This window comes from Struthio camelus, chromosome 2, assembly GCF_040807025.1.
Source record: "Struthio camelus isolate bStrCam1 chromosome 2, bStrCam1.hap1, whole genome shotgun sequence".
NCBI lineage: Eukaryota > Metazoa > Chordata > Aves > Struthioniformes > Struthionidae > Struthio > Struthio camelus.
Genome location: NC_090943.1, coordinates 98,003,626 through 98,028,768, shown reverse-complemented (window position 1 = coordinate 98,028,768; position 25,143 = coordinate 98,003,626). Strand labels below are relative to the sequence as shown.

The 25,143-nt window shown below is 39.7% G+C and overlaps 1 protein-coding gene across 15 annotated transcripts in view; it reads left to right on the top strand.

Annotated features, from left to right (window-relative positions):
* The window catches only part of RNF182 (ring finger protein 182), a 52,161-nt gene extending 27,505 nt beyond the window's left edge, over positions 1-24,656 (top strand). For 12 of the 15 annotated variants that reach the window (XR_011139049.1, XR_011139050.1, XR_011139048.1 and 9 more), the window contains one exon: positions 1,620-8,342. Coding sequence is in view for 9 of the 15 variants with exons in the window: in XM_068931728.1 (XP_068787829.1) it covers positions 1,857-2,594 (738 nt within the window). In the remaining 6 variants the exon portion in view is untranslated. Of the gene's footprint in view, positions 1-1,619; positions 8,343-8,380; positions 8,465-11,867; positions 11,952-12,135; positions 12,265-14,258; positions 14,394-14,981; positions 15,088-23,739 lie in introns of those variants that run through there. The other 3 variants (XR_011139045.1, XR_011139047.1, XR_011139046.1) reach the window with 3 other exon arrangements.
* The last annotated feature ends 487 nt before the right edge of the window (positions 24,657-25,143 follow it).

The following is a 25,143-nucleotide window of genomic DNA, read 5'->3' as shown; positions in this document are numbered from 1 at the left end:
TTTTTAAAATAAAGTCACTAATAGAACCTATATTGTACAGGAAATAAGACAGATAGAAAATATGTCAAGCATATGAGGAACAAGAGGCCCATGAAAGAGACATTACGGTACCTGATGGATAGCTGCTTGACAGAAGCAGCACGTTGATGAGAAGAGAGGCTTTTCTGTCTCATTGTTCTCAAAAAAGGGACAAATATCTGAATGCTAGGAGTGAATAAAAATTTCCAAAGGAAGAAAAAATTATACTCAAAGGAATCAAATGTTTACTGAAATTAATAATCAAGAAATGACAACAGTTTATTGAAACAGTCACTTTTTTTCATATTCCATCTGCCTGCACTTATTGCAGGCAGAGACAGCTGGGTGAGGCAGCCGGACGCATGTGCTGGCCCACATTATTCACCTTGGCGAGTGCCTTGCTCCTGATGGTACTCTGCCAGTGAATGATTTTAAAAGCCTGCAAAATGCAATGCCGCACCCACCATTTTGAGAAGGCAAGCACTTGAATTTGGGAGAAGTTTGGAGAAGTAATTGCTGCTTGCCAGAGTACATAGTCCTGGTTAACATTTTGTTTTTAATACATAGTGCTTCCTGAAGTCATGGAAATGCACAGTTATGTAACATGGCAACACATTTTTTTAAGGGAGACTGCTGGGTCCGAACACAAAAGCTCTGTGCAGGGCAGGAGTGCAGCAGTGTAAGTGTGCCACAGGCCTTTCTTTACCTGAGGTGTGAAACACCTGTCACAGCCATAAAACACTTGAAAGCCAGTACGGTGGGAAAGTACCCATGGGAGGGTACACATTAGCCTTCACCTAGCATCTACACATTCAAGGAGGCATTTGTTGCATGCTGAAGAACCCTTATTTTCCTTATTGGCTGTGATTAGCTCTGCATTCAGCAGCTAAGTGAGGGGACAGGAAAAATAAGTTGTGCCACAAGCAGCAAAATTAATAGAGCTTGATGTTTCTCCAAATTTATGACATATGTCCCTGCTCTGCGATAACTCTAGCCCTCTTCCGTATCCACCCATAACTATATTCCCCCAGGATACCACCAGCTTCCTCCTACATCAAGGCTGCTTCAGAGTGAGCGCTGGCTGCCTGGCTGTGCATGTGCTGATTGCCCAGCTGGCTATTGCCCTTCAGGAGAAATGGTGGTAACTGTAACTACCCTTTCCTCTCTGCTATCCAACTGCCAGTTTCCACTACTTTTTTAGAACCTTGATTATCCTCAGTACTGCTGCCTCTCTGCCAGTTTCCTTGAAATTAGACAGCTGGTTCAAAAGTTATTGAGAAAGACAAAAAGCACTATTGGTTAGTTCTCATTTCCTTTAAAAAACAAAAATAAAGCAGTCACAGATCAGTGATTAGGTTGCATCTTCTGGTGAGAACATCATGGGCTGAGGGACTCAAAGCTACTCACAAGCCTAAAACAAACGTGTACAGTGTGAGGCAAAATTTTATCAGCATGGCTACTGTGTGTACCTCATGCAACAGAAAAGACTAGAGGTGAATAGCCTTAGAGGAAAACATCTTAGAGGTATTCTTAGCTTGTAAAAAGCTTCATTTTCTCTGCCATAGTTTTTTTCTTTTTCTTTTTTTTTTTTTCCTCCACAGAAATTACAGATTGTCTTTTTTACATGGATCCCTGGCTTGGAGTAAAGGACATGCAGTACAGCATCCCTACAGCAGCTGAAATGGATGACTCCTACTGATGCGTTTTGACAACTTCATCTCCTGTTTTCATGACTGAGACGAGTGAAATGATTATCAGGAAAAAATTCTGAAATAAGCCCAAGTGACGTATTTGTCCATTGACTTTTCTTGCCACAAGTCTAAAAACCAGCAGAAGAAATGACCAGTCAACTACCAGAGGAGTCTGTGGAGTCCCAGAGCTCAGATGAGCTTGAGTGCAAGATCTGTTACAACCGCTATAACCTGAGACAGAGAAAACCAAAAGTGCTGGAGTGCTGTCACAGAGTATGTGCCAAATGCCTTTGCAAGATCATAGATTTTGGAGACTCTCCTCAAGGAGTCATAGTATGCCCATTTTGTAGATTTGAAACCTGCCTGCCGGATGATGAGGTTAGTAGTCTTCCTGATGACAATAACATCCTTCTGAATTTAGCTTGTGGGGGAAAGGGGAAGAAGTGCCTCCCAGACAACCCAACAGAACTGCTGCTGACTCCCAAAAGGCTGGCGTCCCTGGTTAGCCCTTCTCACACCTCTTCCAATTGCCTGGTTATAACAATCATGGAAGTACAAAGAGAAAGTCCCCAGACCTTGAACTCAACACCCGTGGTGGAATTTTACAGGCCTACAAGTTTTGACTCTGTTGCAACTGTGTCCCACAACTGGACAGTGTGGAACTGCACATCTTTGCTCTTCCAGACTTCAATTCGGGTGCTAGTTTGGTTGCTAGGGTTGCTGTACTTTAGTTCTTTGCCTTTAGGGATTTACTTACTGGTATCTAAGAAAGTCACCCTTGGGGTTGTCTTTGTAAGCCTTGTTCCTTCGAGCCTTGTTATTCTCATGGTTTATGGCTTTTGCCAGTGTGTTTGTCACGAGTTTCTAGACTGCATGTCTTCTTGATAGCAAATACAGTGAAATAAGATGTATTGCCGTGTATGTAGCATAGTTGATTTAGCCTTTCTTTGTATTCATATTTATTCTTATTGTTGTCCATCCCACTAAATTGAAGCAGTGGCCCTAGTTTTAAGGTCCTTTTATTTCTATTTGATTTGATATTTATTGTCTTCTCTTTTTCCTTTTTTTTAAGCTAAACAATGGAAATAAAATCTACATGCTGATTTTTAAAAGGCCAGATTTTAGAGAGGGATAAAGCAAAATTGCCAAACTTGGTGCCTGCTGTGCAGCCCTTATTCAAATAAATAGCCATTTGCCTTCCGTTGGCTTGCTCATGTGAGTCAAGACTGCAGGATCAGTCCTGGAAGAAATTAGTACAACAGGCACCCTCCAGGTCAAAGTACAGCATCTCTTCATCCAAAGCATCTAATGCTCTGAAATATATCTGTTATTTCTGCTAATAAATGAAATCACTTTCTTAATTAATAATATAAGAAGAATAAGACAAGTTACTATTGCTTTTCCCAGTTCTTGTTACACCAGAAATATTTGTGGGAGACCAATGGATTTGGACTTCCTGCTTTCTGGGACACGGGGAATCTAATTTTTTTTCCCCCATGCTAGGCACATCCTCCCAAAACACTTTCCCCAAATGGGGGCCCCTATTATTTCCCCCTATAGTTGCAGCTCCCTCTGAGTTACTCCTACTAAGTACTTTCAGGGAGCCAGCTAAACTACCCAGTTTACTCTCTAGATGCACTTCTTTTAAGTGTACATCTACTTGGGCTTCCTCTCACAGGTTCAGGGCTCTGCAGACTTCCCCAGCCATCTTGCGGTATGCTAACCCTCCCTCTGAGCACTTCCACCTCCATGCCATGTTTCCAGCTCGTAAGTCCTCCTAACAAATTGCCTGACTGATTTTATGCACACCTAGTCTCTGGTAGCTAGAGTGGAGAATCTCCCTTAAGTGACTTTAGTGATCCAAATAGATCTTTATTCCCCATCACCAGGAAATGGACCTTTGATGACTAATACAAATTTCAGAAAAGTTCTGAAATCATTAACTTTTTTTTTTTCTGAGTTCACAGAATGAGCGCTATTAGGAGGTACCACGACTCTGAGAAGGATTCTGTTAAATGCATATTGCTTCAAAGTGTTGAATACCTGGAACACCCTCTGTCACCAGAATGAGGTCATGGCACTCTAGATGCAGCAGTTAGTGTAACTTGACTGGTTTCGCTCAGAGGAATTACTGATCTACCATTCTACAAGTAGAACCAGGCCCTGTAAGGTTTGTTTGTAAGGCTACTTCTTAAACTAGTGAAAGAACACAAAAATTAAAAAAAAATAAGGTTTATGTACATAAGTAGCTCTAGTTGATCCCATAATTAAAAATTCTTTTTCCTATGCAGAGCAGAATAAAAAATGAAAAGGAGCAATCGATCAGTGCAAACAAGGCTTTTGGATCAGGCACAAGACTTAGTATTCTCAGTATAGTGTCCGAGGAGGGTGTTGTCGTATGAAGACTGAATGTATGGCCTAATAATATTGTCAGAGCAAAATGACTTTGGTTAAAATGAAAAATGCCAATGGGAAAAGGAAAAAATAAGTGGCTGCTTTATCTATCCGGAGGACTTGAAGTCAAGCTGGTCCAATTTTGTATATGATACGAGTGGTATCTACAGTTTTCGTTCCTATTACAAACATAGGAAAAAAAGTAGAAATCTAAACGTCCCGCTTTTCTTGACGTTCGAGTTTATAATAGTGTGCACACGCACACACACACACACACATATATGTATGTGTAGACACATATACAAGAAGAAAACATCTAGCATGTTTATGGTTTTCAAGTGTATGAAGTTACAGAGCAATGTACTGAATGGGTAAAGGAAATGTTTTAGTCTTTTCTGTAATCACTTACTAATAATTAGAACTAAAATTTTTTTCAAAATTCCTAGAAATGGCTTTTCCTAAGTAATTGTTTTTAATGCTTGTGGTAAAGTACATGTAGTTAGAAGAGTTGTCATCTCCAGTCCTGGTATACTGCAAGGTGTGACTGATCTATGAACTCTTAAATTTAAACATCCAAACACAATTATATCAAAAAAGAAAGAAAAATAGAAAACTATCTGGTTTTATAGTACTTCATAACTTTGGGAAAATATGTATTTGTAGTGTTAGAGGGTTTATATATTTTAGGGTTTGTTCAATATGTCTGAATATATGTTTAATAAAGGGCTGTCTGAAAGAGGAAGTAGGTTCTGATAATGTGCAAAATATATGTATTACCTCTGCACAATATGTCTGCAGTGCTACCTGTTGTCTTTTCCTGGATGTTTTTTACTGATTTTTTTTCAAGTTAATTATGATTTTCTCAGCTCCAGCACCAGATATTTTGTACTCTGTTTTAAAATGGAGCCTAATCTCAGCAGAATTGCAGTGGTACCAGTTTGAACTGGTTATTATACTTCGCTATTTTTAAGACTGCCACCCAGTTAAACTTACACTGTTATTTTAGACTGTGCAGCAATACTAATCCATTCAAAAATGTGAGTATGCAAGAACATATTGATTGAATAGCTGTTCGGCTGCTCAGCCACATTATTATAGCTGAGATCTTGTAAAATTCCCATATGACTTATGATAATGCCATTGAGAATTGCCAGCAGGTCTAAATCTCAATTATTTGTGAAGACAGGAAAAGATATTTGCTCTATGACTGAGGCTAGAAGAACTTCAGATATTGCTTCTTAATGTTTTTTGTTGTTTTTTTTAGTTCTGCACCATCCTGAAGGCCTAGAACTGAAAATCCATGATTCTTGTCTCATTTACAGTGGAATAATTCTGCTGAAGTCTCTTTTGTGTCACTGGTATGAAGTCAGTGTAAATGGGACTAGAATCAAATAATACATACCTGTCTACCAGTGTTTCCTTCCCTTTGTGACTTTTTCCTCTCCTTGCACAGTCATGCCTGACAGAGTTGTAAAAAATACTACTTTCACACACGGAGAAAATCCCCTCTGAATAGTATTTTATTCCTGTTTCACCCGGACACATGACTTGGCAAGGTGTGAAGTGTTACTGATTCATTACAACAGAATTATTTTAGCCCAAATAAGATTTTTTTTTTTAAATTCCTGCCTACCATATGGATATGGACTGTATCGTCACTGACTGCTAATTTACAGTACGATACAGTGGTGTCACCTGAGGGCTGAGACTGAACCATGCAGTAGGAGCTGTTGGCCCAGTATGGGAAGGACATGCCGAGCTGGACCTTCACCTGACGAGGACTCCATGGGGGATGAAGCTCTCCTTTAAGTGTGGCTGAACCCAGAGCCTGAAGAGCAAGTAACCAAAGGCAAGTTATGTGGAAAGCAGATGGCGAGGGAGAAAATAGACTGTGCAGGAAGCTTCAGGGCTGTGACTTGCGGGGAGACTCTGGGGCCAGCTGCCGAGTTAAGAGACATCTGTGGAGGTAAAGAGGGATCATAGGCAGTATGTGTGGCTGCAAAGCAGAGATAGGTCTCTGCTTGGGAAGAGACTGTCCTGTTTTTTTTTTTTTTAAGTGAAAGTTACTTGATACTGCTAGCTAGTTACATATTTTCACTTTCTAAACAAGAAAGTATTTGACTTTATAATTAAAAGATATCCTTCGAGTTAGGCACATTCCCTCTTCAATGTTAACTGTTTTGAAGATCTTGATCTTTGTAAACATGACTGACCACAATAAGGACTCATGTATTTGGTTTAGCTGCATTCTGAGCTCTGTCCTACTATATTAATTATAAATCTACAAAACTGTATGTGCTAATATAAAACACTTAAAATAGGTGAAATCTTTTCCTAATAATGCTATTGGCAAACTTCAGGATTGCCAAACTTCTGTGATGTGTCCAAGAATAGACCTTCTTCCCAATAGACTTTATGCAAACGAGTCCAACAGTGCCCTGCCAAATAGACGAGTACGGTGTAGGAAAACAAAGCTTTCCAGCTGAGTGACTACTTGTCACTCTAGCCAGTGAAAGGGGAACTGAGAAGGTTACAGGAAGCTGGTTGATTTTACATTTGAGGGGATTTCTCATTATTAAGATATAGAACCATTGTTTTTCCTATGTCTAAACCTTTCTAGGGTTAGATTCAACTCACTTAGAAGTAACCATTTCTCTTGCTCCCCATCCCAGCCCCTGGCCACTTTTTCCCATTATTTTTCTGTCCCCTCTGCTGTGCTGAGACCAAGGCTTTATGCAACTACAGGTGAGCATTATTCTGAAATGAAACAACCTTTTCTACTACACTGAGTTTACAGCTCAGACCAACAAAACAAGATTAAAACTGAAAGGATAGCAAATTGCAGCCAGGGTGTGAGTGACTAGAGTGCAGAGGATTTAAACAGTTTTGGTGTCAAAGCAAGCATGACATACGACTACATCCTCTCTTGCCTTGGCTGGTTCAAAGCTAGTGAGACACTGTCCCAAGGCCAAGGATCACCATGACCTGACATCCTGCCCTGCATCACCTTGGAAGCTCTCTGATAGTTTGCTTCAAAATGCAGTTCTTGATTTCTTTTGCAGTTGTGAGTCATGATTCCATCTTCCTTTTTGAATAGATGGGTGTAGGGAAAGGGGTTTCACTCTTAAACAGGCTTATTTTAGCTACTCTAAAGCTTCTCAGATTTTATTACAGTATTTCTTCCTATTTTTACAACACAAGATAGAATCCACATTGCAGTTTATTTTAAATAGTGTAGTGCCTTCAGGGAAAAAAATGAAGGAAGAAGGAGGAGAACTGGGAACTGTGGAATCATTTTAAGACTTGAAGTGATGGAGGGAGACTCTTCCATTTTGAGAGTCAACTTTGACTTTCCATATTAGCAGATTAGGTGTTATCCTTTGAGTAACATCAGTAAATATTTAGTGCTGGAGATTACTCAGGGAGTTTACGGTTTTGTCAGACCTTGGGAACAAAACCTGTATTCCATTGCTTCTCTATAAAGCACCATTCTGCCTTTTGCATGAGCTTCCCATGTCAAAAGTTGGACCTTGACAGCCTAAAGGGTTCTGATACAGAGAATAAATCCCCTGTAGTCTTTAACTGTACAAATACTGGCTGATACCTGAAAATAAAGTAATTTAAACATATTGCATATTTTTATGACTGAAGTGTTAGATATTTCTCAATGGCTGAATTTTATGCTTCAATAACAATTGTACAAGAATGGTTTCAGTCCTTTATCGATCTTAGCCATTATCTCTTTAGAGAGGTGTATGGCAGTAACAAAGCTTTCAGTGCTAGACCTTAAACAAAAGGAAGCCATCTTGCAGTTGAACTGCTAGCATAAATTTTGTTTTAAATCAAGCTTCATTGTGTTTGGCAACACTACAACTAAAATCTTCTTATTGTATTTCTGCATCTTTCTTGTATTATACAAATGTGGTTTACATTTAAAAAATGTATTAAATCATGGAAATCAGAGAAGGGCAGAAAAAAGCCTAATAAATCCTTTTTTTCATTTCCTCTGCCCCTTAGAGATAAATGCTTTGCCTAGTCTGATTTTAAGTAACTGAAGTGATGAGGCCTCCACCTCTTCCCTTGAGGAAGTTTTCAGCCATTTAGTAAACATTTCTGTTAGGAAATGTTTTCTTCATACTGAGCCCATTTTTTTCTTTTGCATCATGTAATCCCTTTTTTCTGTACCCACTGTTTTAACTTGTATGAAATCTGTGAAATATATCATATTTATCTCTTTCATTCTGTGGTTGAGTAATTCATAATCTGTGTTGTTCAAGTAATGTAAGAGAGAAGCAACCAGTTGCGGAACAGCTAATCTTTCACTCAGAGGGCATGCCGTGTATCAGCAGACATATTTCCTGGTAAGTCCTAGCTGACACTTCTCTCCACATCAGGGAGTGAAAAATGTCAAATGAAACTGAAGAAATATGTCCTCCCAAGGGCGTTTGTGGCAATATTCCTGAAATTTCAAGAGGTGTGGAGGCAAACAGCCTAGTTTTTCACATAGAGCTTTTCCTTCTAGAAGTGGATGATTTTAGTAGAAGTATGCTTTTAAAAAGCATTTGAAAGTCCTTTCCATAAGGAAACTTCTATGTGAGAACAACACTATGTCAAAACTCTTGCCTTACTGAGAGACAAGACTGGAGTGATTGCCACTCACTGCAGAGCAGTTTTTGCTGACAGTTTAGCCCAGATGAAAAATTGAATTCAGTTTTAAGGAGAAAAGTTTGAAAAGATGGCTTTGTGACTATGTCTCTGGGATCAGATCAATGCATGAAAAGGTGACTCATATCTTGACAACAGAAACAATGCTTTGTGAATTCAATTACATCTTAGATAATCCTCTGCATATCTGAAATGACAAGAAGGAGCAGTGTGACTGAGGAAATCTTGGATACATGTAGTTCGTATGGTTTTGTATTCAAAAGATAGTTATTTTTAAAAGCTGTACTGTATATTATAAAGGAACACTGATACTAGGTCAGGTGAAAGGTTTACTGATTCAGGAACTGTCCCTCTCTCAACTATCTTTGGTGGGGGATGCGTACAAAAGGAAATATGAACAGCCCACACAGATAGCGATACTTCTTCCAGTATACTACCTCGTTTATGGCAATCTACAGTCTAGAGACCTCTTGAGATGGAGATTATGTTTTTGTCTTTGGGTTTACTTCTTGCCAATGAACATCTAAAATTTAGGTTTTGCCCATTTGTAGTATTGGCATTCACAAAATCCTGCAGTAGTGCATTCCGTAATTTCATTACACGCTTTGTGGAAAAGGTCTACTTTGTCTTAAAAAATCCTAAGATACTAGTTATATATCCCCCACTTTTTCTAATATGAAAAACAGTTCCAAGGTGTGATTACACATCGTTTGTCTCCTCCATGCCATTCACATTTCTATATATCTCTAGAAATATATATGTTGTGATTTTATCCCTCATACTTCTCAGTCGCCTCTTTTCCAAATGGAAGATTCTAGTCAATTTAAACCCTCTTTAGGCAGGAGTCTTTCAGTGCTCGACATCACCAATTTTTTGAATTGCACAGCACTTTTTTGAATCTCTTCTACTGTTACGGGTTTTTTTGTTGTGTTTTGAGGTGAGGAGGAGGCCTCAGAAATAGGTTCTAAAAGCAATTAATGTCACATGTTAGTCAGTCACACGATCAAGAAAGATGTCTGTCCTTCCACAGCCACTGAAACCACGTTGTCAGTGATATCGTTGCTGACAGTGCACCTGAGATGTTACTCCTCACTGTTGGTACATTATCTGGACAGCAAAAACATGCGACCTGCTAAATTTACTAGTAGGTATTTAGCCCATGCAGTCTAACTCTATCTGTTTAAATAGTCCAGCCTAACTGGGTGTAGGAGATGGTAGATTCCAGGAGAACGTTTAATTTAATCTTAACATAGCCTGTACAGAGTTTAGCTCTGTTAAACCTGTGGCCTGACGTTGCCGGACTGAGCGGCTGCTAATGAGGCAGTGCGGCAGGGCACCTTCTCGCTCAGCCCTAGGGGTGCGCCCCCCTCACCCGCCTGCTGCAGCCTCCAGCACAACGGGGGGTTCCGCCCTCTTCATCCCAGCAGAAGAAAAACGCTCTTTAGAGCGTGCGCTCCTTGCAGTTGTTCTTCCATGTTGCCAGTTAGGAGTCTGAAATGTAAGGTTTCTCTGCCTTCAGCTCCCAGGGACGTGAGCAGGGGGCTTAGCAACTCAGATACTGTGACCCTGGGGAAGGCCTATTCATCAGGCTCCTTGCTGCCTCTGGAGAATTTCCTTACCTTGATATTGCTTACACTGATGTTGCTCCTGAAGAGAGGCTTAGCTTAGAAAATTCGAGTGACTGTAAAAAAGCGTTATTATTCCACAAAAACTGGATGGGGCTAATTTTCTTTGAGCAAAGATTTTTGAGGCCGAAATATAAGAAGTTGATGGAGTTTGCAGGGTGAGTAGCAAATTTCTGATGATTTTTTTGTTTATTTGTTTTAGTAAGAAAACACCAATAGCTGAAGAAAAACAGGTCAAGGAAGCTGTATAAATCGTGCAGGTAGTCAGTGAAACTTTTAGTCACATAATAGAAAAGGTAAGCAGCTAGATGTTACTTGGCAAGACAAGAGGTTGTAGAACTAATGTGCAAAGCCAGGCAGAAGGTGAAAAATGTGTGTGAAGTGCCAGTGAAATATTGACGTACTGCAGTGTGCAACTCTTGAACGAACAAGCACACTGAAAGAAAAAGGTTTAAACATATATTGCTTTAATTTATATTTTGACTCCTAGAATCCACTGTTAAATTCCATATCAGCTTGAGGTTTGCCAAATGTAGTGCATAACAGGAGTTTTATGGCAGGAGATTGATTGCTGTGAGTTTACTTTCTACAGTTTTTTAGTTTTACCAAAAAAAAAAAAAAAAAGGCACAGTATGGGGATTTCTTTTTGTTAACTTTTGTTTCAGGAGTGGAACAATGAAATACAACATCTTTCAGGCACAGAAACTATAACATGGTAGAAAAAGGCTGAAGTATAACTACTGCTATCTGAAGTAATGAAGTACTAATGTAAAATTAATTGTTTCACTCAATAAAAAATTAATTTTTCAGTAATGATTTGTCATGATAAACATGTTCATTAAAGCCTGGAATTGGAGGGCTTAGATTTCTTTCCTGTTGTTCATCACATCAATTTAAAAATCAGATGAAAAGCGAGTATGTGTTAGCATTTCACAGTATTTTAACCACATAGGACACAATGCTTGTGTCTATTACATGAGAATGTAAAGTATTTTCTGCAAAGAAAGATTACAGAAAACCGAACAAAAGGCAGAAAAATTTGTAGGTGATCACTCAACCACATATGTTTAACATAAAATGACAACGTGTATGAGAAGGCATTCCAGGTAACATCCACAAGGTAATATGCTTAAAATGACAATTGGTAGTGTATATTTTGCATTGGAGTCCTACATTTTCTAAACTTGACCACTGAAGTGTTATTAAAAACACAGGACTCATTCCTGGCTTGCAGAAGAAACATGTTCATGCCTGGAAAGCCTTAGTACAGGCATCGGTAGAAGCTGAGCTCACCTGCATTTTTGCCTCCTCTGAAGGCAGCGAACTGCAAGTGGAAGCTAGCAGTTATTGCAGAGGGCAGCGGGGGAGCCTGGCGATGCGGGTGTGATCCCCACACGCGGGCAGGCGCATAAGCAAATCCAGCTGCCTTGCAAAACTGTGCTTCCACAGCACAAATTATCCCTTCTCTTGGCAGGAGTAGAGGGTGCGCTGTGCGCTCTTCAGGCAGGACCTGACCACGCTGCTCACGCAGTCATGATACGCCGTCTTTTAATAACAGGTAAAAGAGCAACATTTATTCACGTTAGCCAGAATGCGGTGGCAACTAGTGTGGTTCTCGTCTTGAATGAATGAGACTTTGGTATAGTGACAGCTGTATACAAAATTTGTACAGTGGCTTCTCTATTTTAAAATGCAAAACCTCACCTGCTCTACTTTTCTTCCTTTTTCGTTATTAAACTGAGAGATGGGCAAGAACTGTTATGCTGATTCCCATCCAGATCTCAGGAGTCTCTAAGTCTGAAGATATTTGAACTCTGAGTTGCGGGTTAAACCCTCTCTTAGTTCAGAAGAAACTATCCTTAGAAATAGGGGTAAGTGTACTATCTTTGCCTATATTCTTCTATAGGGAAAAAAAAAAGATTTAGGCATTGTTTTTTTCCACAGGATATTAAAATGTGAAGTTTCTTTTCAGCTTCATTTTTACCACGTCAGAAATTCAGATATTTCGCATGATTTTTGCTAACGTCACTTGATGCATAGGTTTAGGACATCAAATGCATTATATAAGCAGAGGTATCTGAGTATCAGCCAAGAGAGCTTGTTCTTTTGCTCAAAAGTTCTTCATTTATTTGTTTAACTCTGTTAATAAAAACACCATAAATGACTTTGAGAGAGAAAAGGCAGCTTTGTTAAGTACCCAGAGTGCTGAGCCAGCGTGCTTGGCACCTCCAAAGAGGAAAATAAAAGAAGCCTAGCCCTGAATTCTTGATATGTTCAGAGCTAAAGAGCAACTCTTCCCCCTCCTCAGATACAGAAAATATTAGGAGTTGCTTATACGTTACACAGGTGCAAACTAATTCTTCTTGTCAATGACCTAGAGGCAAATTATTCAGTGATTAGTGTTACTAAAGGCATGGGGAATTTGACTTGGAACTGAGCCTCTGTTATGACTAGGGAAACGTAAACCCCATAAAACTCAGCTTCACATGTTTATGTATTGCTATAGCAACAAGGTAGGGAGGCCTGGGAAAACAATGTCTCCCAGGTGCTGTTTAAGGATGACGTTTAGAAATGCTTCTTGAAAGATGTTACCTGCCAGCTGTATATGCTTGTCTGAAACGTAAATCATTGCTGTTTCCTTGGCAAAGGAGATAGAGCTGAACCATTTGATGCCAGACACATTTGAGAAATCTTTCTATACAGTAAAACTGTACATTCCCAGCTGCTCCTGGGTACGAAGCTTGAGAGAGTGAATTTGGTAGAAGAGCCTTGTGGATATTATGGAGTATGCTTTTTACAGAATGATGAGGGAAGAAACTCTATGTTCCCATTAACAGCAATGGGAACAGAGCATTTAACTCCCAGCACAGTATACTAGGTATTTACCCTGATATAAGTAGCTCATATAGCATTGAGTGTTCTTCGCTGTGCAGCACTGTGCTCTGCTGGCGTAACGTAATCAGCAGTAATGAGGCTGGACCAGATGATAGCTTTATCTTTAAGAGGCCAAATTACCTGCTTCAGCTTTACTCTTTTTCTTCTGTCTGTAGTACTATTAAAGGACATTCTCTGTGTGAGCTTAACGCCTGTGGGAATGTGACCAGTTATGGTAAGGATGGTACATTTCAAGCTGCCGAGTAGCACTGAAGCAGGTAAAACAGGATAGGATCCTGCAAACTACCATGCTGCTGCCCCAGAGGAACTCCCTCATAGCTTAGTTCCTAGCGCTCACCATCTCCCCAGTCTCCTTTTGCTGTCCTTGCCCACCTCACTGTTATTTTTCTTACAAATGACTGTTGCAGTGATGTTCAGAGCTCTGCTCCTTCCATTTGGCTTCTTACTTGGTTCTCTCCACAATTTTTTGCTTCCTGCGCAAGGTACAGCCCCCAGATTGCTAGACTAAATAGTTTAATTAGATCTGATCAAATCATTCGGATGGAATTATATGATAGTTCAAACTTTTATTTTTCCTGCTTACAAAATATCAGCACGAAGATCACTGTTTCCTTAAAATAGTTCATTGTTTGTTTATTTCTTTAACTTGATACTTCTTTGAATGTTCTCCTCAATGGACTGATCACAGATATTTACAGTTTGAACAAGGTTGCAGATTACAATTGTGTACAAAAAAATTGGGATGTTGTTTTATAGGTCTCAACAGTGTGTGACCTAAGTAGTTGCAATGCCTAAACATCTGCGCATAGATTGTAAATTTGCTTTGACATTTGTGTAAACAAAACTTTGACTGTTCACCCACACATGGAAGGTGGACACAAACAAGCATGTGTAGGTTTGAGGTAAACCAATTTTAAATGTGAATATCTATTCCTAGAGGAAAAAATAACTGCAATTCTGATCCGTTCAGAGTTCCCAGGTTTCTGGACATCCTGAAGTGAGAAGAGTCCACTGCCACTTCTTGTGCCACTTCTGCAGCTGGCTGTCGCAGCAACCTGTACCACAAATGTCACTCTTCCTTGTGCTTTCACCACCAGACTGCATGGTAAACTATCTCAAACCTGCTCTCTTTCTACTGAAAAAAACCAGGATGGAGCAAACAGGATAAGGGGGTATTGTGGCTCCAGTGCTTGGCTACTTGGGAAGGGTAGGGACCACATCTGCAGGGAAGCAAAGGGAAGTGGGTGAGCAGGAGCCAGGGATGCATGACTAGGACAGAAATGTGCACTGAGTAGGGAAGGTTGCGCCATGGGGAAGGTAAACTGGGACATGGAGGCTAATATAACCTCCACTGCTCGTGGGGAGGAAATGCTATCAACACATGAGAGCAAAAAGACTCCTTTTACATCTGCCTTTATTAAGAGAAGGTTGACTGCGACTTATGGATAGGTGAGGCAGTCATTGGTTAACTTGGAGGTTTTCCAGTCGGATAGGTCAAATGAGTTTTTTCTAGACTAAGGAACCGCTGAAACTGGTTTAGACCTCTCGGTGGTCACCTTCAAAAATTCCAGAAGGAGGGGAGAAATAGCAGGAAGAAGAAAAAAATATAAATGGATGCTTATTTTTTTAAAGGGAGCGGGTGGGAAAGAGCAAGGAATCACTGAATAACCAGTGCATTTTTGGTTCTCTCGAGTTGCTGTAATCAAGTCACTTGTTTGCTAAAAGTTTGCAAGAAGTGAAAAAACAGAAGAGCTTTATCAAGAACAAATCCCGGCAGTCTAATCTCCTTCCAAAGCAAGGTAATGGGCCTTGTTGCTTAGGGACAAACAGTAGATGTCCTGCTTCTGGATATTAGTAAGACTTTTGACACTAGCTTATATGACAAAAATCTCATAAACAAAGAAGACAAACGCATGAAACTACTGCAAGGTAGCAAAACCGGATATTTAACACCCACTAGACCTTCAAACGATGACTAACAAAATGGAAATCAAAATGGGTATTGAGCAGAGGTCTCCACAATAATATCCTGGCCAGGTTTAGGTGCAACCTGGCATTCAGGATATACATATTCAACGTAGAAACAGTGCTATCCAGTGCTCCCACAGGTATTTTGTCTCTGGTTGAATTACTGAAAAATTCCATATTCCTTATGGTATAGGAAGAAAGCAATGGTGAAGGTAAAAAACTAAATGGAAAAACCTAGAAAAATACACTGGAGGAATTGCATGCTCCTGAAAAATCACCTAAGGTTTATTTCACAACCAGTTGTTTCAACATTAAAAGAAATTTTCTAATGACAAGGGTTTTTTCAACTGTTGCCAAGCTCAAATCAAAGAGTGTTTACTTTAGAGCCTTTGTCTGCCAGAGAAGAATTGTTTCTGGCAAGTACTTTATATCCTGCTAAGAAATCAGTCAAAACAAACAAGAATGTGAAAATTATTTTTAAAAAGTTATTTCAAGCCACCATGCAGTGTCTCAAACATTAAAGGACACAGTGAGGGCAAATTTGGTTAGTTTTAAAAAACATATTCATAAAGTTGGCAAAATATCTGCCTCTTTAAAATTTCTTCTTGATCTGAGTAAAACTTTCGTGCATCCAAGGATCTTTGCTTTTCCTGCACAGGGAATAAGGCTTAGTCATTGCAGTGTACAGGGAATGTGTCCTACTGCTCCCAAAACGGCCATCCCAAACAGGAGTACATTGTGCTTGTGCAAAAAATATTGATAGAGACACTAGCTCCTCTATTTCCACTATCAAAAGCTAGAAGGAAATGAAAAAGGAAAAACTGCCAATCAAAGCAATGTTGTTAGTATACTTAAACCTCTTTTGAGTTAACAACCTATCTACTGTATGTGACAAATGATAAGTTAAAAATACTTCAAGTATGTCATTTTTTTTCTTTCAACTTTACAAAGTCCTTTTAGCATATATAAATATAGCTATTAAGAGAGACTTCCATGAGTATTTTTTCATCCAGTAGCTTTATTTTAAGACTTTTCCTTTGAATTCCTCTAGCTGACAAAAGCTTCTGTAGTATAACATGTCAGAAGCTCTTGCTATTAATCTCACTATAGCACTTTAATTGTAAATCAGATACAATAGCTCATTTTCAGTGAACAGGGATATAGACAGAGTCAATAATATGTCTGAGATGCATTGTGGTGTGAACTCTTTCGGACACCACTACAGGGTAACTTGGACAGAACAAAAATTAACACTAGTATACTAAGAACGCAGAAATTAGTGCCAAACCACCCTTGTTCCCATCATTTTAGGATTCTAGAATGGAGAAATATTCCCTGGACCAGTTACGGGGAATATAGCTTCCTGAGGTGTGGAAGGCCTTAGGTGAAAAGGCCTCCACTCTCTGCTATTTCAACTCACAGTACCACAATATGTTGTGCCTTCTAGCAGTGTATGAAGTGCCAGATGTTACTGGATTCACTGATGGTTTTTTCTCACTTCTTTTCTCTGTGTGGGGAAATGCACATATTGGATGGCTGTTATTTAATAGGTTGAAAAGTAAAAGCCCACTGCCATGCTCTTAAATAAACACAATGTGTAAGTTTATGAGGATGCTTAAGACAACAAAGTGAAAGAAATCCATCTTGCAGTTGGAGCAGAAAGTGATAAAATACCAGTATATGGGTATACTGGCAGTACAGGGGAAGGTATTAGACTCTTGCAGGAGTCCCATGGAAAGGTCTGTCTCCTATGGAGGTGAAAACCTCCTATTGCGCCGGAAGAGGGAGCTCAACAAGCTGGTTGGGGGTAAACTTCCAGTTAGCAGAAACCATGGAGCGTATCAACGGTAAATCTGGAAATCCAGCGTTCAGGATACCATTTTAGGGAAGGCAGCAGAGAGTAGCAGGAAGATATAATTTAGATTGCTGAGGGGATTAGCAGTAATCGGACAGAACCATTGAGACCTGAGGAGATTTCTTAAGCACCAGCGGCTGCCCACCCATGAACATGACCCAGCGGCAGCTCACTGGAGAGATAACGAGGGTGTGAACAGCTGATGCCAGGCTATCACCCACCAGAAGGGGACAATCTCTGAGTCAGCAGTGACTGAAAACAGTAAGGACAAAAACTGCAGTGTGATGCAGCAAAGCACACGTATGAATGCTGCAATGTAAAATGATGCACTCTAGCATCAGGGAGAAATCCCGTGGCACTAGTCCCATCCTAGCTGAATTAGTTCATCCGTGAAGGCTGCACTGTGGCTGCAGAGGCTTCAGAAAGCATCACGCTGCCCAGGCTCATGGGAACTACCTTGTGCAGCTATTCCTCCCCTATGATCTGATCCCATACAAGGACTGTATCTGCCAGATAATGAGCAGCCATGCGTATAGTAAATGGTTTTGCCTCTGTGGTCAGCACTTCAGCCCATGCCATCTGGCCAGCTCACTCTGGGTCTCCAAAGAGAAAGTGAAAAGAGCCGGAGAAAGAATTGAGCCCTGTGGGTGTCCATGGGTGAATTAGCTAGCTGCAGAGATGCATTTATCCCTGTTTTGCATTGGTTTCATCCTCCCAACACAAATTGCATTATTTTAGTGAATACGTCCTGATTTTCTGCCACTTCTCTGAGACAAAAGCATAGTGTGTCCTGGTCAGCAATGTTGAAAACTGCAGAGAGATCTAGTAAGGGGAGAAAAGGGGGTGGAAATGAATGTTGTTCTTGGGGTGAGGAAATCCCTCAGCGTTCGTGTTTTGTTCTGGAAAATTGGATTGAATCTGGGTTTTGCCCAGTCTAGTACATTGGATGAGCCTGTAGTCAGCCTCCAACTGTATTACCATTTTGGAGCAAGCATGTGAGAACATTTATTAGCTCTTCCCTGTGTTATTATCCACTCCAATAACACGTAGGAAACAGTCTGCCATGCAATGGAGATGCATTTTTGACAGCTATGATTTGACTGCAAGTAGTCTACCTATGAAATCGTTGTCCAAAGCCAAAAGGAAACGTTCACCCCAGAAATTCACAAATTACCCGTTCCTTTCCATGACATAGCAAAAGGTTGTTTTTAAGCAGCTGACATTTGGGAGAAATATAAGCTGTCTTTTTACTAACTACTAACCACTCAGTGGGCCTTTGCTTTGATGACCCACCTCCAGATTTATCGTCCAGCTTATAGATGCTCAGTGCCCCTACGTTAAGATTGGTATCCCTTGTCATCTTTTTCAATGTAATTAATGAAATGTTCCATAAAAGGCAGTAAATTCACAATCTTATAGGCAACAAATCAGTTCTGAATCTTCAAGCTAGTCTCCCCATAGTCTTCTGACCACATACTAACAAGAATTGTCTTCTTTTTATTGGCTCTGTTTTGGAGAGGAGAATGTTACACTGTAACACGATTAACATGTTGACTCTAAATTCTTTTTTGATTTAATTGGAAGGGTTTAAAATGAGAATTATGGCTCCAAGTCAGGAAGGTATTCGTATATTTGCTGTATATGTGCTGTGGAATGTGGTCTTGACACAAGCTACTGTCAAGCATATGTTTAGGTCATTTCTTTATATTTATAGAGGTGAATTTAAGCGGCAGCTTTAGTCTCTTCCTGAACAGAGACATAGTAGGTGACATTAATTTGGCCGATTTCCCTACTAGCATCTATTTTTTCTAGGCTATTTGAACAGCTAATAGGAGGTTAAAAAAAAAACACATAATATTAAAACCTTCCTAGCAATGGTGTTTGTAAGTAATGTAAATGTTTCCTCTGTTGCCTTTTGATAGTGTTTGTACCATCGAGCTGTTAATTACAGTCTTATTTAGTCTTGAACTACTAATTATAGTTTTGTGTAATCTAACTCTTTAAACTGACTTTTTATTTTTATTTTACTAAACTGGGATATTGCATAAGCTTTTCATTAGTATTAGCTGCTGTTGACATCAAAATTAGTAAGTAAATTTAGCACAATACGCTAATGTGCAAATAGAATGCTTCTTAATGAGTCTTTGGGGATTTTTTAGATTATCCCGTTTTCCCTGTTAAAACTGCAGCAGCAGTACAAAGCTCCTTTACCTTCCACAGGTGCTGACTGCCATCACGCATTCCCAGAGCCTTCTGCTGCATTTCTGCACTGGCACAATATAATCTTCACAGTTCAAGCAATAAAACGATTAAGTAAGCTGTCATAATATTATGATAAGATAAATCTATCCACCTGGCCACAGTTCATTTCTCCTTACAATTCATCATCAAATTTTATATGGAACACGTAAAAACAAAATGCTTTTGACAAGAAATGGGGATGTTCTTTCAGCCCGTTATTAACTTGGATGACGGCAGTGGGAACAGGTGTAAATCACTTATACACTGCTGCTCATTGTGGAGATCTTTAAAGATAGTAATAGGCACTTCACTATCACTTAGCATTGTCTAATTCAGCTCAAATAGAAATCAACCCATAGATTTCTGTGACATTCTGTCTTAGGCACTTAGAATGAAAATGATAGAGAACGAGGAGCTGAACAAAAGCCAGTTACCTAACCTCTCCCAGGCCTGAAAGCCTGTAGATTGCACGTTATTATATTGCTTAAATGATAGGGATATTTTTGTTCTAAACTTTTCTTTATCTCACTGAAGACGAGGAGTTACAGATCAAAAAGCAGGGGATGGAGTAGAAGAGATAAAAGCCAGTTTAGTCTATCTATATTACTTTATTTTGTCTTTGCTTTTTCAAAATGGGTTCTAATTGTTTTTCGAAATGCTGCTGCCTTTGGCTCAGTAGTTCTGAATGCAATTTATTTTTAAGAATTTGGTCTGCTCTTTCACCAACAGACTCACGGGAGAAACACAAGGCAAGGCGCACTAATAGCTCTTTCTATCTAGAATACATTATCAGTGTAATTCTTAGAACAAGGAGAAGAACATATTTTCCATTCTAACATGAATGAGAAAATAATAAACAGGAAAATCACATCAAGCTAAAAGTGAATAAGATAGGCAGTGTGAGCTAGATGTTTTCATGTATTCGCGACTGCCTCAGCATTGAAGATGAACAGCTTCACGTAACTAAGAACTGATGCTGGTCCCATTTTTAGTGCAATGTTTAGAACACTTATCATAAATGTTTCTGGACAGTGACTGGCAGGATTGGTTGAGTGACAAAATTCAGGATTCAAAGGTTGAGGTACTACTGAAACCAAACACGATTTGTCTAGAGTACCTGCATGCATCACAGGAAAGTACTGCTTGCGTTATACGGGTTTGGAGACTATTAATATCATTAGGCTCATTTCTGTGATCTTTGGCATCAGTGGAGTTGCAGTGGTGTAACTGAGGTGAGGTTACGGCTTCCTTTCAGCACTAGAGAGAAAGCTGCTGCAGATGATAACTTCATTGCATTTCATCAGTGCTAGTTTGTTTGTGAAAACAATATTCCTCATCTCCTGACCAGCTCCTTAGGAGTCAGGTGGACTCTGCTTGCTAGCAGAGCATGCACACACCTTTTTAGCTCTGCTAATTATTTAATGTAAACTGCCAGATGAAGAAACTCATAGTAATGCATCCTCCAGGAAGAGCGCTCACAGCAGTGGGCTGAATCACTCCCTGAAACAGTTCCAAGATGGACTAATTTGGAGACAACTTCATCTTGCATTTCAAATTCCTAATTCTCCTACCTTTATTTCATTTTAAGTTACTGTCTTTTTAAAATCTCACTGAAGTAGATCATGCTGCAGAGAACCCCAAACCAGTTGAAACTTCTGCAGTAATAAAGAGGGAACTCACAGAAGCACTGGAAATCTGATGAATGGGGTAGTGCTTTATGAAAGAATGAACAGAAATACTCTTAGGCAAGAAAACAATTGTTAGGAGAAACCACTGACATTATCTCACAGCTCTGTGTAAGAAAATGTAATCAAATTTATGGCTTTATGAAGCCATATGTGTTGCAAGGTGTTCTTCCTGTGACATCTGCAGAAAGCACTTTTTAAAGATTATTAATCTAAAGCTCTCTTTATGAGCTGTAGAAAAGAAAGAAGTTTTTTTCCCCTGAGTGTTTGATTCTGCATGTAGAAATTGCTGCTCCCTTTTTTAGTAGTCTTAATGGACAAATACTTTCTCCTTCTGATAATTATTCATTGTAAACAGACCTTCCTAGGGCATTAAAGAAGATGAAAAAGCAAACATGTAACAGATGTTAATCACATTATTTAATGCATCATTGGAAGGTTCTCAGATATTATGGTGATGACTGCAGAATAAAAACCTGTGCAAAATAGAAACTAGCAACCAGCAGGCTTTTGAGCTGATATGGAAATGAAAATAGAATTAAACAGTCCAACTGTGCAGCATTGGTATTCTGTTTGTTTGTACATAAACTGATAGGCTTTGCATTATATTCCAGTACACTTCTTTGGGCCAAATGCATTCTTAATGTAACTCCATTGACTTTAATAGACTTGTATGAGAGCTTAGTTCCGTCTATTGTGTGCCAGATGTTTTATGCATGCAGCAGCATTCCAAGGAGAAGGTTACTTGAGGATAAAAATGTTATCTGTGTCTCAAGACATGGTCCGTCTTCCAATTGAGACCCAAGAGAGCAAAAGAAAAATGTCAACGAACTAAGAACTGGAAAAGGCCCAGGAAAAGAAATTAAAATGCTTCATAAAATAGGAGGCTATTTTTCCACATTTCCTTGAGAAACAGTATTGTGATGTTGCAGGGGGTTGTTTTGTGGTTTTTTTTTTTTGTTTATCATCTATTTAATGCACGTCTATCTTCATGATTAAAAAGCCTCAGTCAGCTACAGAGACTAATTAGGCTATGCTATTACAAGGATTACTGAACTGTAATTATTATTTATTCAAATCAGTGGAAGAATTACTGCAGCTTACGTTAAAGACAATAGAAGCTAATGGAGGAAGAAGCATAGGAGGCCAGCGGTGATTTTGAGTGCACATTGTCAGCCTTGCAAGCAGTAGAAAAGTACCCATCTAACTGACATGCTCAAATAGGGGCCTACTGATATTTGCTTGAGTGTCATTCATTTCAAGCATATTTTTAAACACAACCTTCTTTTAAAGAAATATCCTTGGAAAAAGTGTATGTATGATACGTGTACTGCAGAATTACTAGTTGGTGAATGAAAGAAGGCAGGAAAAAAGCTACAGAGATGTTATTTGCCTACTATTTTCACTGTATTTAAAATGTGGGGGGTTGCCCCTTCACTAAAGAGCTCAAGACTGCTTGAATGCCGCAAATGCCCACATGTCTTTCCATCTGCAGTTTTAACCTACCAATGACTTGCAAGCTGCCTTCCTACTATTGAAAGATAATTTCAGTGGAATTTTTATTTCCCTGAAAAGTTACAACATCGCCAAATAAAACTGCGTCCGTCTGAACTGCCAGTCTGTCACTGCCCGCATCTCCTGCCCTCCTCATGTGCTGCAGCTAAGGAACTGTCATGGCTGGTGCGATCTACAGGGCAGTTGCGGTATATCACAGGGGTTTCATCCAACCTAAGGACCTGATCTACAGACAAGCTGCCTGAAGTAAAATAAAATAATAAAATAACAGCCAAGATTCCTGTTATTCTGATCTAGAAGGAGCCTCTCTAATTCAGTTTAACAAACAAGTTTCGATTCTGGTCAGACCAAACATATTTCATTTTCATTTTTCCCAATTGGAAAAAAAAATTGGATTTCTGTGGGAATTGTTTTGGTTTTTTGGTTGTCCTTTCTAAAAATAGGGCCCAATATCACTTAGGACTTTAAGCGCTAGTAAGGTAAAGTCAAGAGGCTAGTGTTTGAAACAGCAGGGATTTAAAGCTGTTGCCTTCTTTCCAGTCCTCCTCTGCTCTCTCAGCCACCAGACTGCAGTGTGTCTGCTCCCCTGTTAAACAGGTTGCTCCAGACCCACGGGAGGGAGAGAAAGCGGGGCACAGCGGAGGTTATTTTCAGCATATATATTTCCAGCAGGTTCCACCAGTGTGGCCACTGGAGGTGATGATGGGTGCAACTGGGTCATTTGAACAGTGCATACATTTTGCCAAAAAATAACCAATTTGTAAAATCACATTATAGTATTTTTTTTCTTTTTGACACAGAAAAGACATAATTGTCTTCTTCCCTGACTGCTTTTGCAGCCTCTAGTCACATGTGTTTCTCTACCTTTGTCACGTTACGTGTGGTCTGGCAGGGCGCGATCGCCGCCTGGGAGGATGCAACGCAAGACCTGAGGGGCAGATTTGGCTGGGGCATGGATTCCCAAATAGAGGTTCAACTTTTAGGATACTGAAATCTCCCGTACCCTGGTGGCTAGTGAATTTTGAAAGGTGTGACTTGTCACAGGGCTCCATGGGCTACATCTGCTTCAGCACAGCAGCCACTTATGGGCTAAGGAAGTCTTGGGGCACCAACGATAGGTATCGTTGATCTGCATCACTGCTACTTTGAAATTTGAGACGTGAGTCCATTTACCTTTATCTCCACAGGTATGTGTCCATAGAGTCCATTTACTGGAACTATGCAGACTAGCTTAACGATCGACAGTGATTTCTCTACTATCATCAGTATGTCACCTTGACTCAAACCTCAGGATGGATACAGATAACAGCTGATAAAAGTTAACGTCCAGGTGGATGACATGTATTGAAAACACAATTTCATACTGTTACTTTCATATAATGTGTATGATTTGTGCGTGTGTGTGTGTGTGTGTGTGTGTGTGTGTGTGTGTGTGTGTGTGTATGTGTGTGTATGAGCTCCAAAGTGCTGCAACAAAGATTCAGTTTTGCTACATAATCTTATTTGTCTCCTAAAACTTTCATTCAGATTTATGCAGATATTCAGTCTGCAGCTATGCAAAATTTCAGATGGTTGTAGACACACAAAACATGATCACAAGTGTTTACATAAGCAAAATCCATCATCAACGCTGCCTTGAAAACCTGAGCTGTCTCTGCTTCATATCTGCGTAGTTGGTTGATTAGCATTTCGTTTTTAACGTACCTCTTCAAAGTACAGTGTGTGTACAGCTAGGATCTTCTTCAGCGTTTATGAGTTTATACACGTTTGCTGCAGTGGAACTTCAGCTGTCACGGTGTGGATCCCATTTGTCCTTGAGCCTTCTTGAAAGGAAAGTGCTGATATACACTTCTGTGCTCTGAAAAATGCTCCTGGGTCCTACTGGCATACATTGCTCTGTTTCAGCCACTGCTGTTATAGAAGTCCCTTGGAGCAAAGGCATCCTTTTTTATTTTTGTGCAGTACTTAGCATCGTAATGTCCTGGTCTGTGACTAGGACCCTGAGATGCCAAGGGAATTGAAACAATGTCACAATAAAGACACTTGGATAAATTCTGCTCTGCTGGCTTTCCCTCGCTGGTTTTTGGCTTTGCCCTTAATGAGGTCATGTGAAAGGAGCTTTTTTTTTTAATTCATTATTTTTGCATACGCACAAAAGGGTTCTGGAAGTGCACTCTCAGCACCTTTTACACAGCTACAAATTATCTTTATAAAAATAACACTCAACCAAACTGCGGAATTGCCACTCAAAATAAGCAGTTAAAAATACTCTTGGCAAATGAAAAGCTAGAATCACATTTCTATACCAATGAGATTCCCCCCCATCACAGACTTGCTTGGGGAAAAAAAAGGGTCTTCATACGGAACCCATAAAATTGTCAGATATGAGCTCCGTCAGACTGTAAAAACTTGATAAATTCCAGAGCCTGAAGACCAGCCATAAACTTCTTGCAGGAATATAGGATTTCAAGTGACTTTCTTAGCATTACAGAGAGAGCTGATTCCGCTGTGTATAAAATCCCTTATCTAGACACACTGCATTCCTATCAATCAATAAATTGTATTTATTTTTCCAGCTATTTGTGTCTCCA